Raw genomic sequence first — 18083 nt, 5'->3', positions numbered from 1 at the left:
AATTCAGGGGTGTAGGGAAGAACTGGATTAAAATACAAAGGTATTACCTCTGGTTTGGGAGCCTCACAAGCTGGGGAAAATGGAGAATTAAACTCAACGAATAACTCTACCTGCTTTTTGTTTTCTGATATTCTACCCAAGATATCCCTTGTTGCTCTCCTCTGAAGGAAAGATGTTGATTTAGAGGGACCTTTGGTAAGATCCTGTTTGGCCTCTCTGATGTCCTTGTGTCACCAAACTGGGAATAGCTGAGACAAATAATACGCCTAGTCATTTTGATTGTGTTACATGAGTTAACTGGTTTGTATTGATATGAATCAAGAGCAGACACACATCTAACGGTGAAAAATTTGAGAAACACCCAGGTGTCTTCAGATCTGGACTAGTTAGAAAGTGAGGAGTCATTTCAAGTAAAAAATGCAAGGTTAGGAATGGCTGGTCCTTTCACACTGCAATGAAGGAGGAATATGTCCAGTTGAATAAATCTCAGTTAAGTTCCATGAGAAACCCCATGGCTGGGTTATGGTCCCAGACTAGGACAGAGGAGAAGCTTCTGGATAGGTTAGAAATGAGCATTAATTCATTAGCTGCAAATAAGCCAGGGCAGGAAGGTGAGTACAGACACCTTCTGGGGCACATCCTAACATCATGCCGCAGCAACCTTGGTGTGGCCACTTTCTTTCTATGTGTCTTGCATCCTGCATCAAAAATGTCTTTGTGACACATTTCTATGAAACACTTCAATGAAAATCTCACCCAACATCTCCAGACTTTCACAGGCAGGAGCTGCAGTCACCAAACTCCAAGCCTAGGTCACCTCTGAACGCAGAGCTCTGGAGATGGCAGCTCTGGGACGCTGCTGGGATGAGAAGAGGTTGCTCTGTGCAACAGGAAGGCAGAGCTCCGGGCTGATCTACTGCACCGAACCGTAGCTGCACTGAGTATAAAATGAAACAGAATTTGCATAGCTCTCTGTTTCACAGAAAGCCAGTGGCGGGGCGGGGGATGACTGATCTTGGTAACTATTCACCTTCTGACATCAGAAACCTCCGATGCAGCATACGAGACTGCCATCGCAAAATCCCTGGTCGAGAACATGAAGCTCTTTCCCCTCTTCACAGCTGCCTCCTGCTTCACGCCCCCAGGTCCCTCTTCCTTTGTACTACGAGTGATGAAGTTTTTTTTCCAGATCACATGAGCCAGGATGAAGGGGGAAAATCCTGCCAGGAACAGAGATGGGCTGCAACTTCAACCTGATCAAGGGGAGATACAGAGCAGCACCTTGAGAGCTATATAAGAATGGGCTCGGCACAAGAGCAAACACTTTTTCAGGTGAAGGACTCCCATGAATCAGCCATGCATGTGAATGAAGACAGTGTTTCAAGAAGGCTTGGAGCCACTAACAAAACCTGTTTGTATTTCATCATCGCTACCCTTGTTGCGTTACTCGTCTTTGCCTTAGCCACCATCATGGTCTTGGTTGTTCAGAGGACGGTAAGCAAATTCTTACTTTATTCATTGGTTTTTTCTTCTTCTTTGTTTTGTTGGGTTTTTTGTTTTTGTTTTTTAAACCTACTGCTTTCCAAAAATTATCCTGTGGCCAGAAAATCAGTTTCTGCCTCCTGTTATAAATGCACACACATGAATTAAGGCAGAGAAAGATGAAACAAAGAGGGAGAGAAAAGAACTTTCCAAAAAAGAAGACATTTCTTCATGGGCGACCTTAGCTTCCAGCATGCAATTTCTATGCTGTAAATGGAAGTGGAAAGCTTGTAATCCAAGATGCAAGCCACCTGCTGTCCTGCCAAGTTAGAAGAAGATAGATCAGTGCTATATGGTTTTATGTGTGTCTCCTGTTGCTTCTACAATGTGACTGCTGTCCAAGATAGTCTGGTTTGGTAGTGTCTACATGTGTTCCTCTGAAATACTGATAAATTTTAGTAATGGACATAACACAAGACATCTCTCTGTGTGACACTGTGCGGTGCTGTCTGCTGTGGTGAAGCAAAGCTCTCGTGAACTACCCGGAGCAAAGTAGCTCCCTCTTTATTGTCACTCCTGTTCTCAGCTGTGATGTTTAATGCAAATGTAGAGTTACAACAAGGATGACTGAAGGATCTAAGGATCTGACAAAAACAACTGTTCTCTCACCTACAGACATATTTTCCTTCTTAGAATAGAGTTGATCTCAAGTGGTTCTGGGGTTCAATGGGGAATTAGAGAGACAGTTACAGCCAAGGCAGAGGTACAGGTGGTGGTGAATATAAAAAGTGCATTTCTAATCTTACCAGGAACATTGTCATGAACTTTACCAGGGTAAAACAACAAGTCAGAAGTTTTATAGGCTTTGAAATCCTATTGCAAAAGTCTAAGCACTGAAGTACCTCCACTACTATTCATAGAATGAAAGCGCCAGCGCGGGACTGCTGGAGGAAGTTGGCCATGGAAAACAACATACAATCTTTCAGCTCAATATTTCCTCTTGCTAAATTTACCCCGTGCAAATTGTGTGTCTGTGTACGCACATTACCCAGAAATTAAACCGTGAAGGGTTGACTGATACATCTTTAAGTTGCACCAGAGAGGAGTCATTTACCTGAAATCAGTGTTCTTCCAAAAGAAAAGCAGCTTGGGCACAGTTAGAATGAGACATGGGGGTTTTCAAGTGATAAATGGTGGGACATTAAGGGAGAACTTTAAAATAACAGCCTGGGTAATTACAGAATTGCCACAGTTTTCCTATATAATGAGGCTTTCATTTGTGCTTATGAAAGTGAGCATTAAATTACCTCTCCATCAGGATAAATGCAGTTCCACTAGTTGCCAGAGGAACAATATTACTGAAAGAGTCAAGGTTTTCATTTAAAAGAGTAATGACATTATTGCAGCTGCTTTGGAAAAGCTTGGCTGAAGGAGAAAGTAGGAAGCTGAGGTGTGCGAGAAACACAAAATCCAGCAGCAATTTTACTCTGTGAGAGGAATTTAGCGGTGAAAACGTCACTTCTGTTCTTGTTCTCAGGGAGCTGAAAGCCCCTCGATTCAGAAGCAGCATTGTCATTCTCCATCTGTGACTGGTCTTGGATTTCCAGACCAGAGAACAAGTATTGTTTCTGTGAGACAGGTTCCTCAAGAAACTCCAAGTCTTGCTCCAAAAACACTTTAGCTTATGGTTGCACTGTCAGCCTAAGGCACAAACTTGTGGCTGGGCTGAGCATCTTGTAGTTTTGACTTCAGCAGTTCCAGGACAGGAGGTCTGGAAGGTTCCTGCACTTGGAACCCTGCATGTGTTGAGTCCTGTTGCTGAAGAGAGTAGAACATCATCAGTTGACTTTTCCTGTTTGACTTCTCAAGATAAGACCAACATTTTGTGCGATCAGCCTCTTGGGATGATCTGGTTTTCTCTCCAGATGTTGTCAGCTGGATTATGTGCATGATCCTGGACCACAGGGACAATTATGGCAACTTCATGCCCTCCCTACACTGAGCTGAGATAAAACACTTCTATTTTCCTCTGTCCAGAGGAATGTTCGAGGGTCTTAGGGACAATGCATCCCTTGTGACCCATGTCTTGGGTGCCAGTGCACCAGAAGAGACTTCTGGTGACAAGAAGATCACACAGTCCCCCAGCCCCATTGCAGGTACATGGGAGTTGGCTAATTGTCTTCCTTTTGATGAATTTACACTTGGCTAGTTTCAGATGAAGGAAGATGCATTGGAAAGGGAAAATCAAGCTGTGTAGAAACAAAGCATTCACATCACCCAAAATCTAGGTGGCTCTGAATAATGGAAATCCAACATGAAAGATGAAAACAAAAAAGGGAGACTGATTCCAGAGCTACTTCTCTGAATCTAACAGCACTTCTAATATACATTATCCCACCCCATTTTTCAGCACTCCGAGAAATTTCCTTTACTCGTTTTCAAGAAGAGTGGCACAGCACATTAATGTCAGTCATGGGAAGTGCCATTTGTTGGAACTAAACTACAGTTTTTGGAACTATGTGCAATGCTGAAGTCAGTTCATTTATTCAGCTTCCATCTGCAGAAACCCTTGGCTTCAGGCCATTCACTTGTCTTGATCTTTCACAAGTGACTTTATTTATCTCAGGAATAAGAATAGTCACTGCATGGTGGTCCATAGCCTTCATTTTCTTGTCTTAACGCTGTTATAAGAGCTCTAAAACCTCCACCCTGCTGCCTCCTGTGTTTCACTGCTGCTGGTTTTATGTATATATACACATTTATGTAGGTATTTGTGTATATATAGAGATATGTAAAACCAATGAAAGTGTATGGGACAGAAAGGACTAGATAAATGTAATTTTAAGACACACAGACCCTAGCAAATCTTATTGTGTACTGCAGGGTATGTTGTATCAGACACATAGGCCACCTACCTCTATGAACCAGTTCTGTGTGGAGGTTTGAAGTCCATGATCTGGGATGGTCCATCAGTGCTCTGCATTTCATAGACTTCACTTTTCTCACCTCCCAACTGTGTGGACAAATCTTTTCAGCAAAGTTAAGGCACCGATGCGGCAAATGAGGAGTCAGCGCAGATGTTTGCACTTGCTGACCTCGTCTTCAAGGCTGCTAGAGTCAAAAATATAAAGATATATATCCCCTTTAGCAGTGGAAGTGCTGTAACCAGAAATGGTTGCTACAGCACCGAGCGTGTTCCTGCACCACCTCTTTGGTGATTTATCTCTGCTTAAAAATAATCTTGTCATGGGCTGCCCCAATCGGTGCTTATTGGCCCCCTCTGGTGGACAAGCCTGAAAAAATATAATAATAATAATAAAAACAACACTGAAAATTGCCCCTGGAAACAGATTTCCCACTCATTGACCACCACAGAAAAACTGCTGAGGCGTTTTAGAAGAAAACTTCCCTGTTCCAACTCTTGCCTTTGGTATTGTGACAGTCACCTGCTGTCCAGAGGTGTCACTTTAACAGGTTTTGTCAGCACTGGAAAAACTGCATTTCACACAGGGCTCTGTTTCCCGTGATGCTCATTATCAGATCAGCTGTGAGGATGGCGCTTCGCTTTCTGGAGTTTTCACATCTAGTTCCTACCTTTACCTCTTGGCAGCTCAGGGCCACCTACCCAAAGTGCCACTGTCACCTTTCCCCTCAGCCAGAGACGGGCAATGATGGTTTGAGGCTGAGCAGAAACACAGGAGAACAATAAGGGTTTTTACTTCAGATTGCAGACATGCTCTTGGAAGAGCCTCGGACCTGGTCAAGCTGAGCCCAGGCCAGTTTCTTGGGGTTATGGTTCCAAGGTATATGTTCTTGAGTTTTCTAGAGGCAGATAAACACTTCAGAGACCTCTGGTTAAATGAGGATTTGCAGTTCTGACATGGGACATTAGAATGGCCCCCGGCAGCACCAGTCTGCCTCAGCTTGGAAAATTCCTTGTAAAATTATCAAGGGAAAGAAGAAAGATGACTTTCACTGGCACCGAATTGTCATTTTTTCTAATCAAACAAACTCAAATTATTCTGCTTGCTGAGTAAAGACCGAGATCTTTCATCATCAGCCCCCAGATCACTCTAGACAGGGTGAAACTCATTGTCATGAATTCTTCCTGAGCTGGCACTGTAGAATTTAATCTATTCAGGCTCTCACTGTGTGCCTCTTTGCATTCCAAATTACAACATTATATGCAATATTTGTGCTGTCAGAAAACAAAGAAGTAATGCCAGTAATATTTCAAAGCAAGCTTTGAATTTTGATTTGAATATCTACTCAATTGTCGCTAAAATAAATTGCATTAGTGTCTGCTGTTTTCACCCACTAGGAGACTTCCCAGATGAGAACACAATACATTAGTACGTTTTAATTTCCTTTCTGTTACCCTGACTACGAAACAAGCTGTGAGCCACCAGCCTTGTCCCGCACACCATCTCCAGGGTGAACACCTCACTGACCATAATGTCTCCATCACTTTAGCAAACACTTCTCCACAGGCAGCGGTGGATCTGCTGTCTGATTTCATTTAGCATAATCTAGTTGAGGACAGAGTATCCTTTTTCTCCCGCACAAAAATGCCCTTAATTCTCTGCAAAGGGCAGAAGTGCTCATGCATTGCACTCAGAAGTGCCTTGAGTGGGTGCGAGAGGGACAAACCAGTGCAAGGGTCTGAGACAGGAGCCGGAGGCTCTGTCAGATGCTCCTTGGGAGCATTTTCAACCAAGCCTGTCCTCAGTACCACATATGATCATTTTTGTGTACAGAATCCATGAAAGTTTGCAAGGGAGGATGTTGCGTAGGGACCAAAAAGCTTGGAAATGTCTGTTTTCTCAAACTACATCTCTGGGTTCCTGTTCCTGTCCTAACCCCACAGCCTTCCTGTAGAGCTTAGAAGAAACAGTGTCTCAACAGATAACTTCTCCCCTGTGTTACAGAGGTGTGAGGAGAGGAAATGAACAAATCATATATTACAGGTACCCAGATTATGAAACACTTATGCCATCTCTGTCTGCAGAACACGGCATTTTGGTGTTGGACCAGAAGATAACATTGCTTTGCTGAGAGCAGGTCTACATTTCAGCCATGGCTGAAAACACGGTCACGTTAGGCCAAAGTCTAATTAAAAGTATTCTTACACATTTAAGGCTAGAACTTAAAGTACCACAACTGACACAACATGACTTCTCTCACTGTACAACCATCTTCCTCCTTCCCACACCACGTTATCCTATTCACACACAGAAATAAAGTGCTTATGTTGCAAGACCCCTGCGGATGAAGTTGTCTCCCACCGCATGCATGGTGAGCCTCCTTTCCATCATGAGATATTAGATGTCCTGCTAAAGCTGGTACCAGCTTCACAACTTTCTTCTTGTTGAACGTTCCAGTTGGTCATTGGAACAGGCTCCCTAGGGAAGTGGTCACGGCACAAAACCTGTCAGATTTCCAGGAGCACCTGGACGATGCTCTCAGTCATATAGTTTAGTTTTAGATAGTTTTGCAAGGAGCAGGAAATTGGACTTTTGGGTCCCTTCCAACTCCAGATATTCTGTAGTTCCGCGGTTCTATGCTAAATTGGGCCTGGCCTGGTTATTCTGCACAATTAGGCCAGGCAATTTGTATCCTGATAAGAGGAGCTGGTTTAGGCTAGCCTGAGCACAAACCACTCCCTGATACTGATATCATGGTGGGACTTCATGGTGTGTGTCAGTGACGGGATGTGGCACTGAGTTTCGAGCGCTGAGGCACGTTCGATATCTTTCCTCAGCTGCTGGGAGAATTAGTTTGCTCCTTGAGGGCATTGATGGATGATTATGAGCTGTCAGGAACTTTACTTGCTTGGAAGTAATACACAAGCAAGCACAGGCTTCAGGGGATGTATGTTTGGATGGCAGAGAGATGTGATACAACAGAAGCAAGACCACAGATGAAGCCCACCATATTGCACACGTAGAGCATGTTTTCTGAAAGGTTCTCAGGCCATGCTGATGAGGGACATTGACCCATGCCATTTTGACCCTTGGGTTTCCATCCCAGCAAGAAACAGGAGGGGAGGTGAAGCAGGACAACTCTGTCACTCACAGACATGTCTTGGGGCTCTACGGCTTTTATTTTCATCCAGCTACTGCCTTCCCAGGGACGGCCACCGGCTCTCAAGGGTGTCCAGTCCTACTCTGTCCCACTCCCTCCAAGCTTTGCAAGCCACAGAGTGATGTTTGCAGGGCTTGTGCTTCCAAAACAGCCCTGACAGGAACCACACACATTTCTCACCGTGCTGAGAGAGTTGCTGGCTGTGTCAGATATGTAAATTATCTACGTTAGAAAAATAGGGCAGTGATGATTGATGCCCGAGGATTATATCCGGATGGGTGCAGAGTGTGCCGGAGCTGTCTGCTCCATGTCAACCCCTCACTGACCTGTGGGGCTCTATAGGATCCATATGGTCTGTAGCACACGGTGCTGGCTCCCTGTGCATCAGGCTGTGTTGCCTTCATGGCACGCAATGGAAACTTTTAAGATCAAGTTTTAAAGCAGGGTCATACTTGAACATGCTTAAGCTCCCAGAATAACTATCCCTTCTCTCGCTTCTCTTTCAGACAGCTGATCCTGCCGTGGATGGCATCGCAAAACCTATCAGGACAGGTAGGACACCTAAACTGACTACACATGCCATTTGTCTCATCTGTAATGCAAATATTGCCCAGGATCACAAGTAAGCCAATTGTACACATCTTAACATTTCATATAAAGTCCCTTCTTGGTGAAAAGCCAAGATAGTGCAGAGAGAAAAAAAAAAAGAAGAAGAAAAAAGCTTTCAAATTACTCGGTACCTCCGGAAACCAGCACATGGCTGAGGAAATATAAAATATGTCTGAATCTGCTCTTTGCAAGAGAGTCTTTTTGCCAGAGGATGTGAAGATGGGTTTGAGTATCAGGTCTTATTTTAAGGGCTGGATCGTGCACATGTGGGCCTAACGCCTCTCTCTTTACAAGGCAGGGGTGCCAATGTGTCGGCACATATTTCAAAACAACTGAAACTCCTCCTGGCCTGGGGCAGCCACGTGTTTCCTACTGGTCTGTGGGGAAAAGGGAGGCGGGAAGGGGTAGGTCTGGAAGGGGAGAATGGAGAACAGCAGCAAGAGGCACAGAGCAGGAGTTACAACAGAGTACAAGCACAGGGAGACCTAAACAGGAAAAAGCTGTTGAAGTAAACTAACAGAGACAGTGTGCCAAGATTTTGCTTTTCCTTAGCACAAATCAGGAGGAGAACTATTTATTTCCTTGACATTGCCTCCCTGGCTACATGACCTTTAGCACCAAGTATTTTGACTTCTTGCAGACACAAGTTCATACTCCATCCCAGAGGACAGGAGATGCCATCGCCACCCGCTTTATATATGGGAAAATGAAGCAGAGTGTTCATCCAGAAGCACTGGCAGAATGGGAGATTGAGATTCAAGGCCAAAAGGGTCATAATCATGTAACAATCTTTTCTACAGCTGTGTTTTGGCACACAGGTGACATAATGCAGCACTTGGGCAATAATTTCAGAATTTCTGAATCCAGAACTCTTCCATATTGGACTTGTTTCATAGCCCATGGACCTCAAAGTAGTCCCTGCATAACACTCTGTCCTTCTTGTGAACTCCACATCTGGCCTAACCATTAATTTTTCTTCTACAATTTTTGAAGGGATTTTCTTTTTCCCATTAGGGTGTCCATAAGGCTTCCTAAGTACATATTGCTTTCTCTCATATCATCTCAAGTAGCTCCTTAGGTCTTTCTAAGTCTTTTAGTGCTTTACTTTGTCCCTGAAGTTCCTCAGAAATAAAGAAGAGTATTAACATACAAGGCAGATTTGGATAAGGGCATTTGGACAGACGTATCACAGCCTGTGGTCCAGTGCATCCTAAAAGGTGCCCAAAAAGGAGCTTTACAAACTTAATGGGCTGTAAAGCATCAGCCTCACAGCCTGTGGTCCCTGGTGAGGACGGAGGGTCCCCAGGGCAGCACCTCCGCTCCCGGGAACCCACGTAACCTCAGAGAAGTCACCAGAACTGTGCTGGTTTCCACGGCTCAGTTTTACCACCAGTTCAGTGAAAGCTGTCGGTGTGGAGTCTTTGACAGAGGAAGAGCCACAGGGACTGTATCTGTAGGTCAGTATTTTTCAAAGCAAAGCACGAGCGATACTGACATTCCCAGGTCAAGCAGAAGAGGTCTCACTAGTTCGAAACTACATTGCAATCTATATATACTTTTTATTATTATATTTTTAAATTTAATTTCATATCAGGCAACCTGTGCCAATTGCTTTTTCTCCTCATCGCTAACAGGCAGGTGCCAGGCAGGAGGAACACGCTCTTTCCAGGAATGCACAAGATGCCGTTTCATTAGCCAGAAACCTTTCTGTCTTAGAGTCGGTATCAATTACAGGCACCATCTTGCTCAGAATTCTGCTGCTAAATCGGAGATGATGTTATTAGTGAAAGACAAAGGAGGGAATGACAGAGAAACCCCACAAGGCAGGAAGAGCTGCTGAAAGCTGTTTGCACAGGGTGTGAGTGCTCCAACAGCCCACCCCTCATTGCCTATCAGTCTCTATTGCCCGTCTCTGGCAGGGTAATGGAGCATTAAAGTGTAAGTGAATCACAATGGCCTTTTATTTTTCTCTTAAAATGCATAAAGCAGGGCTAATTGATTAATAAATCCCAGCGGGTAATTTACTGAGGCCCCCTCGGCAGGGAGCTCTGTCATATGCTGCCAGGCATCGCTTGCTGACTTCTAAGCAGCTGCTGCAAGGTCCCATCGCAGCTGCAGAGCAGCAAGAAACAGAAACTTAAGAACCAGAAATGTAAGAAACATTTCAGGACAGGGACTGTGGTGAGGCTGAAGTTGCTGTGGATTTAGATTTGGATCCGTGTCTGCCTCTCAGGCAGCCCAGATGTTGACAGTGTAATTTGGAAGTATTTTTGTTCACAATGTGGCTTTGTTGTAAAAGCAGGCAAGTGAGAAAACAATGAGCATCGCTGACTTGCCGGGTCGGTGCTCAGCCTTGCTCCAGCCCCATGTCGGTATTGACGGGGAGGCTGAAGGTACCTACTTGTGCAAAACATCTTGGAGATGCCAAGGGGGGATGCAGGATGGTACCAGCGGGAGCAGCTGGGCTTCACTCAGACACAGACTGGATTGTGATGCTAATGGACACTGGTCCAGACACGGTTACTTGTCTGAATTAATTTTGTAATATTAAAGCAGGGAAAACACGATGATTTAATTTAGATTTCCAATGAGATTATGTTCTACTACCAGCTAAACAGCAGTGGGCACTGAAGCAGATTTATAGAAGGTTTACGTTCCTGACTCGGCTGTCAGTCCCCAACGGATGGGTCTGCAGGAATCGGCAAGCTGAGAGAAATGCAGTGTCAGCTAATTAAATATTAGTATGAAAAATGACATCAGTTTCCTCAAAACCTCTGTGCCATTGTCGGTGCAGTACCTGAGCAACAGGGGGAAGGAATTAAATCCATTATGAACTAAAGGTTTGTGAAATGCTATTTCTGTGGAAATATTTCTCTGTGGAAACTCATCCACATTTCATAAGTATCAAATCATATATTAATATGGGCCAGCAAGGTATTATTGTTCGGTTCATTTTTTTAGAGGGAACACTAAGTCACAGATAAATTTATGACCTGCAAACATCTAGAGAGGTTCAGCCCTCATCACCTCCTTGTTGCCCTTTCCAGGCCTCATTTCCCCATAATTGTGATCCCAAACTAACGGGTTTTCTTGTTATTTTGAACAAAAAAGACATGATACCAGAATCTCTTATAATTTATACAAGGAAAGACCTGCAGATACACACACACAAACACAAACAGACTATTTATAGATATTTTTGTCTGGCAGCAAGTTGAACAGACCAGGAAGGGAAATCCAGCACCCCATTCACAGCTTCAATGGGAAATAGGTTCCCAAATAAAAACCTGGCTCTGAGAAATTAAGATAACACGGGTGACATTCACATCCTTGCTACCCTGGAGTAAATCAGACCAAAGCCGGTGAAGCAAACAAGTCTTCCCAGATTTGCAGCAATATCTCTGAGTGCAGTTTGGCCTTTGGCACCTAAATCTGGTCTTCTTCAGCCTGGAACTGTCCCAGTGCAACACTCATGAAATTGCTGGGTCGTTAGTCACAAATCCCATGACAGTGGATTCTTCAGAAACAGATATTTCACATTTGGACCATACAGATTTTTGCCTTGTATGTCTTGTGTGCATATATGCAAAACTGTGTTAGGTTCTATGTGCTTTTGGGGAGGTTGGGACAGATGAGCTGTGTTTCTCAGTCTGAAAAATTTTGGCAAGCTTGGGCTTGCAAATGCTAGAAAGGGTGCACAGGCATCCTCGTAGGCAAGCATCCGGGGGAAACTGCAGCTGGACAGATTCCAGTTAGTCATAACAGGGGCTGATTGCTTATTTAATTAATAACGAGATGATTGGTATTGCTACAAAATGCTGAATGTTAGATCTTCCATCTCTCCAATACTTAAAATGCAAGCTACAGATGAATATATATATATATAGAGACTAATAGCTCATGAAGTTATGGGATCTATGCTATACGGTTGAGTAGGCTAGAAACTTTAGTAGTTTTGGCCTTAAACTCTACAAGTTTTGCAGTAGCCAGGTGTGCAGTGATGAGTTCATAAGAAGTTCTTCCTAAATTTGGAGGAAAGAAAGGGATACTACTAAAGTTCACATTTTTGGAAGGAGGTAACATTGGCAGCTGAGTTCAGTCCCCTCTCAGTGCACAGGACCACAGTGACAATGCTTGGGCTCTTGAGGACCAAATGTACACGTGTGACTGGCACAGCCACAAGCAGAGCCCAGCTGGGACATCACCCAGCTGGCACTTGTCACAGTGTCACCCAGCAGGGACAGCCCAACAGCGACAGCTGTTGCAGGACACTTACCTGGGAGGAGAGACTTAAAGATTGCTACAGGGACTTCAAATAGTGGCTGCTAAGAAATAAAACTAGGCAAGTTCTGGTAACTCTGGCATACTGACAGAGACATATGGAATCACCTTGTCTCGTTTTATAAGCACTTGAATTGGTGGGGGTTACAGAGGAATTGAAAGCAGTTTATTGTCTGTCTGTACTTCTTTACCTGGTAAGATGAGTTCAGGTTTTTGACCTGTTCCTGTGCCTGTCCATGCTCGGCCTCCAGCGAGTCGTGATGCCTTACGCACTGCAGGGGAATCTCACTGTCAGAGGTGACTGGTACCGGGACAAGCCTCAAAAACCCCATTTGAGGGGCTTTCCATGTCTGGGTAGCAACACTTTTCACTCTGATACGCCACTTTCAGCTCTCGATTTCACTGCCCTTTGTCCGTGCTCCTGTTATACCCATCTCAGGGGTGGGAAAACTGAGGCAGCCAACAGCGAGGAGAGTTCTCCGGGCAGAGTTACATCCACCTCTATCCACATGTCCCACAGCCCTTGGAGGACACAGCATCTTTAGGTCCTGCTGTGTTTTGATGAGGCTCTTTCCATTCTGCAGAGGGGGCAGAGATCATGGGAATGCCAGTGAGCTCCTCTGAGCCCCATTTCACAGTCTCGCGGTGCATCTCCTTTGGGTCAGTTGGGAAAAGCTGCTCACAGAAATAGTCTGGCCCTTTTGTTCAGGGCTGCACCCTCTGGGTGCTCATCCTATGGTAAAAGGGGTCAGGAAGACAGAAGGGAATTACCTCCTGATGGATTTTTTAGGACAAAATAGTCTAAATGGCTTCCTAAAAAGACTCATTCCTTATCAACAGGCTTCCTTCAAGCAGCCTGATCTTCAGTATCTGTGCATTATGGTGGGCAATCAAACCAGTGTGGTCTCTTTGGTACTCAGTCCCAAACATGGCTTTGCTTTTCCTCCCTCTCACAGTATTTTTAAACTCATATAATCCTGTTGACTTCAGTGGGATTACTTCTGATTTACAGTGTTACTAGTGTAAAGCCAATTAGGCGATGTGACTGAACACATCCATCGATCAGTCCTGAAACTCTAATAATTTCAGTTTCTCCTGGCTTGCACTGAAATGTTTCAGGTAAAAGAATTAACTAGAGAAACAGAACTAGAAAACAGTTCTAAGCTGGCTCAGCAGAGTAAGAACCGGAAATCTCTCTATATATAAAAAACAGGGGTTTTTTTTTCCATAACTTGCCTTCTCAGAAACACAGCTGATGTCACCAAATAAATGGTTTGAACGCACACACACAAAACTTGCTGACATCAATAAGTGTAAGTACAGCTTGGAAATGCAAAGTGCAGCTAGACCAGTGAGGGGCAAATCTTGAGAGATGCCGTGAATATCCTGAGCCAGCTCATGACGGACGGGGCTCCGGGCAGCACCACGAGGTTTGCAGGGACAGCATTTTGCTGGGGATGTTCTGGTTTATACAATAAACTTCCTAAACACCACCAAGTTTCTGCAAAAATACTCTCCTTGCAGGACACTTGTGATGCGAGTGGGCTCAGGGCACTGACTATGCATTACCAGAGATTGTTGCTGCCCCTGTAACAGCTTTGGGTTGAAAAAAGGTCCAGAAGGGTTTTCTCCCATCCTATCCCATATCTCTACATCTGTGTTCACTCACTAAAACACTATGTTGACATGACTAACATCAGGAAAGTAAGCTTTGGTTTTTCTTTGGGGATTTCCAGTGTAGCCAAGGGACCTGAGATACACAACTTACTCATTCTTGGAGCACAGTGAGCACCTGCTTCCCTCAAAAGTGTTTCAACTACTGAAATGAGAGAAAAATTGCAATTCTTTCACAATATGCAGTCTCCTTCTTCAACAGGGAGTGCAAAGGGTGTGATGTTACAAATCACCAGCCAGGGGGACTTGTATGTGGGACCAGCTTCTCCCTGATTTTTCCATCTTCCTGACCAAGTACCTCTTAGAAATCAGGCCGTGAAGATACTGCAAGGGTCTGGAGATTTGCATGTCTTTATTTGTACCCTTAGTTTCAGGAATCCTATGAAACTTAAGATCCTTGTCTCACTCTGCATTTAGTAGACTCCTGGTTTATGTAAGGAACAAGAAATGTGTCATCTGATGTCATGGAGTAGCATCAAGATTTAGTAGAACCTAGTTTTTTGTACTAACTGGTCCTTAGGAGACCCTTGTAGGGCTGGTGACTCATATCAATTTTATAAGTGATTTGTGATTTATAAGGTGATTTGTGTATCTTGGGAGAGAGGAGTGTAATTTGGTGAGGCTTTACTGAAACTCCTTCATACTTTATTGCTCCTATTCAGCTGTAGAATAAAACACAGCAAATTCCCAAGCTCCTATGCTCATTCCTTCCAGAGCTGCAGCAGGGCCAGGAGGCATAAAAGGAGAACCAATGCAATGAGAAAGAACCACTCACCTGTCTGGTTGCACCCACTGGGATATACACTATTTTCCTGAATCTGTACCTTGCCTGGGTATCCATATGCCTGTGGGCTGCACAGATCAGTACAAACTCTGCTCTATACAATCACAAAATAAAGGAGGAATATTCAGGGCCATTCACTGAGTGCCCAGCAAGGTGAGAAGAGGGAAAGCTTACACAGACCAGACGGGAAGGTGAAATGTGGCTGGAAAGGAGGTGAAACACAAGGGGAAGTGATGGGGTGCAGAAGCTGGGACACTGGGATGCAGGAGTTGGTATACAGGGAAGCAGTGCTGAGATGCAGGAGCTGGGACACTGGGATGCAGGAGCTGGGACACTGGGAGGCAGTGCTGGGATGCAGGAGCTGGGACACCAGGATACAGGAGCAGGGACACCAGGATACAGGAACTGGGATACTGGGAGGTGGTGCTGGGACACAGGAGCTAGGATACTGATGCGGTGCCGGGATGCAGGAGCTGGGACACTGGGATGCGGGAGCTGGGACATGGGGATGTGGGAGCTGGGATACTGGGAGATGGTGCCAGGATACAGGAGCTGGGACACCAGGAGATGGTGCTGGGATGCAGGAGCTGGGACACTGGGATGTAGGAGCTGGGACACCACTGCGGTGCCAGGATGCAGGAGCTGGGACACCAGAATGTGGGAGCCAGGACACAGGGATGCGAGACCTGTGATACCGGGAGGTGATGCCGAGATATAAGAGCTGGGACACCGATGCGGTGGTGGGATGCAGGAGCTGAGACTGAGGGAGGGGTGCTGGGATGCAGGAGACAGGACAGTGATGCGGTGCCGGGACGCCCCGCAGTGCCGGGCGCGGCCGGCGGAGGGAGCCGGCCCATCGCGGCCGCCGCAGGGCGCTCTGCGCGGGGCAGCCCCGGCTGGTCCCCGGCTCGGAGCTGCGGGTGTTGGGGACATTCCCGTGACACACGGCTGCCGTTGGGGTGTGTGTTCCTCCTCTGCCCTTATGGCCGCGCACGGAGGGACAGAATCACAGAATCCCAGAATGTCAGGGGTTGGAAGGGACCTGGAAAGCTCATCCAGTGCAATCCCCTCATGGAGCAGATGAGGTTACACAGGAAGGTGTCCAGGCGGGTTGGAATGTCTGCAGAGAAGGAGACTCCACAACCTCCCTGGGCAGCCTGGGCCAGGCTCTGTCCCTCTCACTGGGAAGAAGTTTCTTCTCAAATTTAAATGGAACCTCCTGTGTTCCAGTTTGCACCCATTGCCCCGTGTCCTGTCACTGGTTGTCACGGAGAAGAGCCTGGCTCCATTCTCGTGACACTCACCCTTTACATATTTATAACCATTAATGAGGTCACCCCACAGTCTCCTCTTGTCCAGCTCCAGAGCCCCAGCTCCCTCAGCCTTTCCTCACACGGGAGATGCTCCACTCCTGGCTCCCTGGGAGGCAGCTTTCAGGTCTGAACAACCAACAACCTCACCTGAAGTCCCAGCGACACCCGCATTTTAACCATGGGAGAATAGAGCGACACTTCAAAAGCAGCCAAAGAGCCATTTTCAGAAATATGTTCCACTTAAATGTTTGAAAGCTTCTTTCTGCCACTGCACCATACAAATAACTTGGTTAAATTAAGCTTACCTGCACGTAATTTTTATTTGTAACAAGGAGAATAAGAAATACAATTTTTTGGACTGATGGCTGCAATCTACCAGAGCTTTAGACTGCCGTAAATTCACTAATTGAGTTGCACTGCTATAAATTCCCTGTGCAGATCAGACACTATCAGGCAAGGAGTAAGAACCAGGTCTCCTACATGCTGTTCTGCATGCTGCTGCTTGTTGATTTAGAGCCGCTGCTGGGAAGTTTGTCCATAGTGCAATTATAGCAAATGAGGTGCCAAATGCTGACAACATTTTACAGTACAAAAAAAAGAGTGGTCACTTAATCTGTTGTTTCCTTCAGGGAACACCTCCGAAGACTATTTAAGAATCCTACGGAATGTCCCGACCAAGGGAGCTGCTGCGTACATGAGAGGTGAGTGGAGCCCAGCGGAGGGAGGGCAGAGCTGGCTGCAGAGCGCACTGTTCGTGTCATTCAAACTGGGGTTAGTGGCGAATAGCTTTTTGATCAAGTGGGCACCTTATAGGAAAGAAAAAAATCCTTAGCTTTCCTGAAATGTGGGTGTGTTTGGGAAACCCCATATCTGATCATGTAAACATTTTTTTTTTTTAACTTGATAAGAAAAAATAAATAGAGAGATACCTTCTGCTCACCAACACATGAATATACATCTCCACTACTTCCCTTTAAATATTGCAGAAGGCCATTTTCACAGCATCTCCCTGTCCTGGGTTTCCCAAGGGCTGTGTGAGTCCTTGGAACTTTTTAACACCCCACCTCCCTGTGTGAACTCTCAGGTTTCTGGCCACGGCGTTTTCTTGGAGTTTCCTGCAAGAAAACCACTGAACAGGTATCTCCATTGTCCAGAAAATACACCGCTGTGAGTCACATAATGCTGAGTTCAGCTCACTAGAGCTCAGTGGCTCATTTTTAAATTTGTTTGCTTTCCTTTCTAGTGTCCCATCCAGTAAACAGTTTAAAGCTGAGCTTGGTTGAGAAGGGTGTTTGTGAAGACATCCAGTGCAAGAGTGAAGAGCTGGTGATAAGGAAACAAGGCCTCTACTTAATCTATTGCCACTTGAACTTTAATTTTCCCAACTATTCAAACAGCCCCACCGACCTCAAGATAGAAATCCTTGTGAATGATGAAGTCAACAGGCAAACATTATCCACGTGGTGCGCATCAGAAACCTGCCAAGAAAAGACTTTCAAGACTTTGTTCCAGCTCCATTTGACCTACCTGGATGTGAAGGACCGAATTTCAGTAACACTTAATCATCCGAAATTCTTGAATGAAATTTCTCTTCCCAATGAAAACGTTCTTGGGGTCTTGAGGTACAGCGATTAAACGTGAGCAGCTCTCTGACTTCTGCTGCTGCCCAGGTTTCTCTTTCTCTGAACAGCAGCCTGCTTTTACTAGGCAACACCTTGTTTTAAATTTGCTATCTTACCTCATTGCTAAGGGCAATGAAGAACTTTGTGAGTGTCCCAGAACGAAACCTAAAACACTGCAAGACCCACACCCAACAGATTGCTCTGGTTTGGCTCAGGGTAGGATTGTTGTTGGAC

General features: G+C 45.3%; 1 protein-coding gene and 1 long non-coding RNA gene across 4 annotated transcripts in view; one reads left to right on the top strand and one right to left on the bottom strand.

Moving 5' to 3' along the window:
* Positions 1–18083, bottom strand: part of LOC309447126 — a 127921-nt gene that overhangs the window by 16183 nt on the left and 93655 nt on the right. For all 3 annotated transcript variants that reach the window (XR_014185563.1, XR_014185564.1, XR_014185565.1), the window contains one exon: positions 4398–4593. This is a non-coding gene — a long non-coding RNA (uncharacterized lncRNA). The remainder of the gene's footprint in view (positions 1–4397; positions 4594–18083) is intronic.
* TNFSF8 (TNF superfamily member 8) lies at positions 1300–17862 on the top strand (the record flags this gene model as incomplete). Its single annotated transcript, XM_082067439.1, has 4 exons — positions 1300–1494; positions 8073–8118; positions 16857–16928; positions 17471–17862. The coding sequence occupies 4 exons, from the start codon at positions 1300–1302 to the stop codon at positions 17860–17862; spliced, it is 705 nt and encodes a 234-aa protein (XP_081923565.1).

This window comes from Streptopelia decaocto (assembly GCF_964273445.1).
Source record: "Streptopelia decaocto genome assembly, chromosome: 17".
Taxonomy (NCBI): domain Eukaryota; kingdom Metazoa; phylum Chordata; class Aves; order Columbiformes; family Columbidae; genus Streptopelia; species Streptopelia decaocto.
Note: the sequence above shows the minus strand (reverse complement) of the source record. Positions and strands in the feature narration are given on the sequence as shown.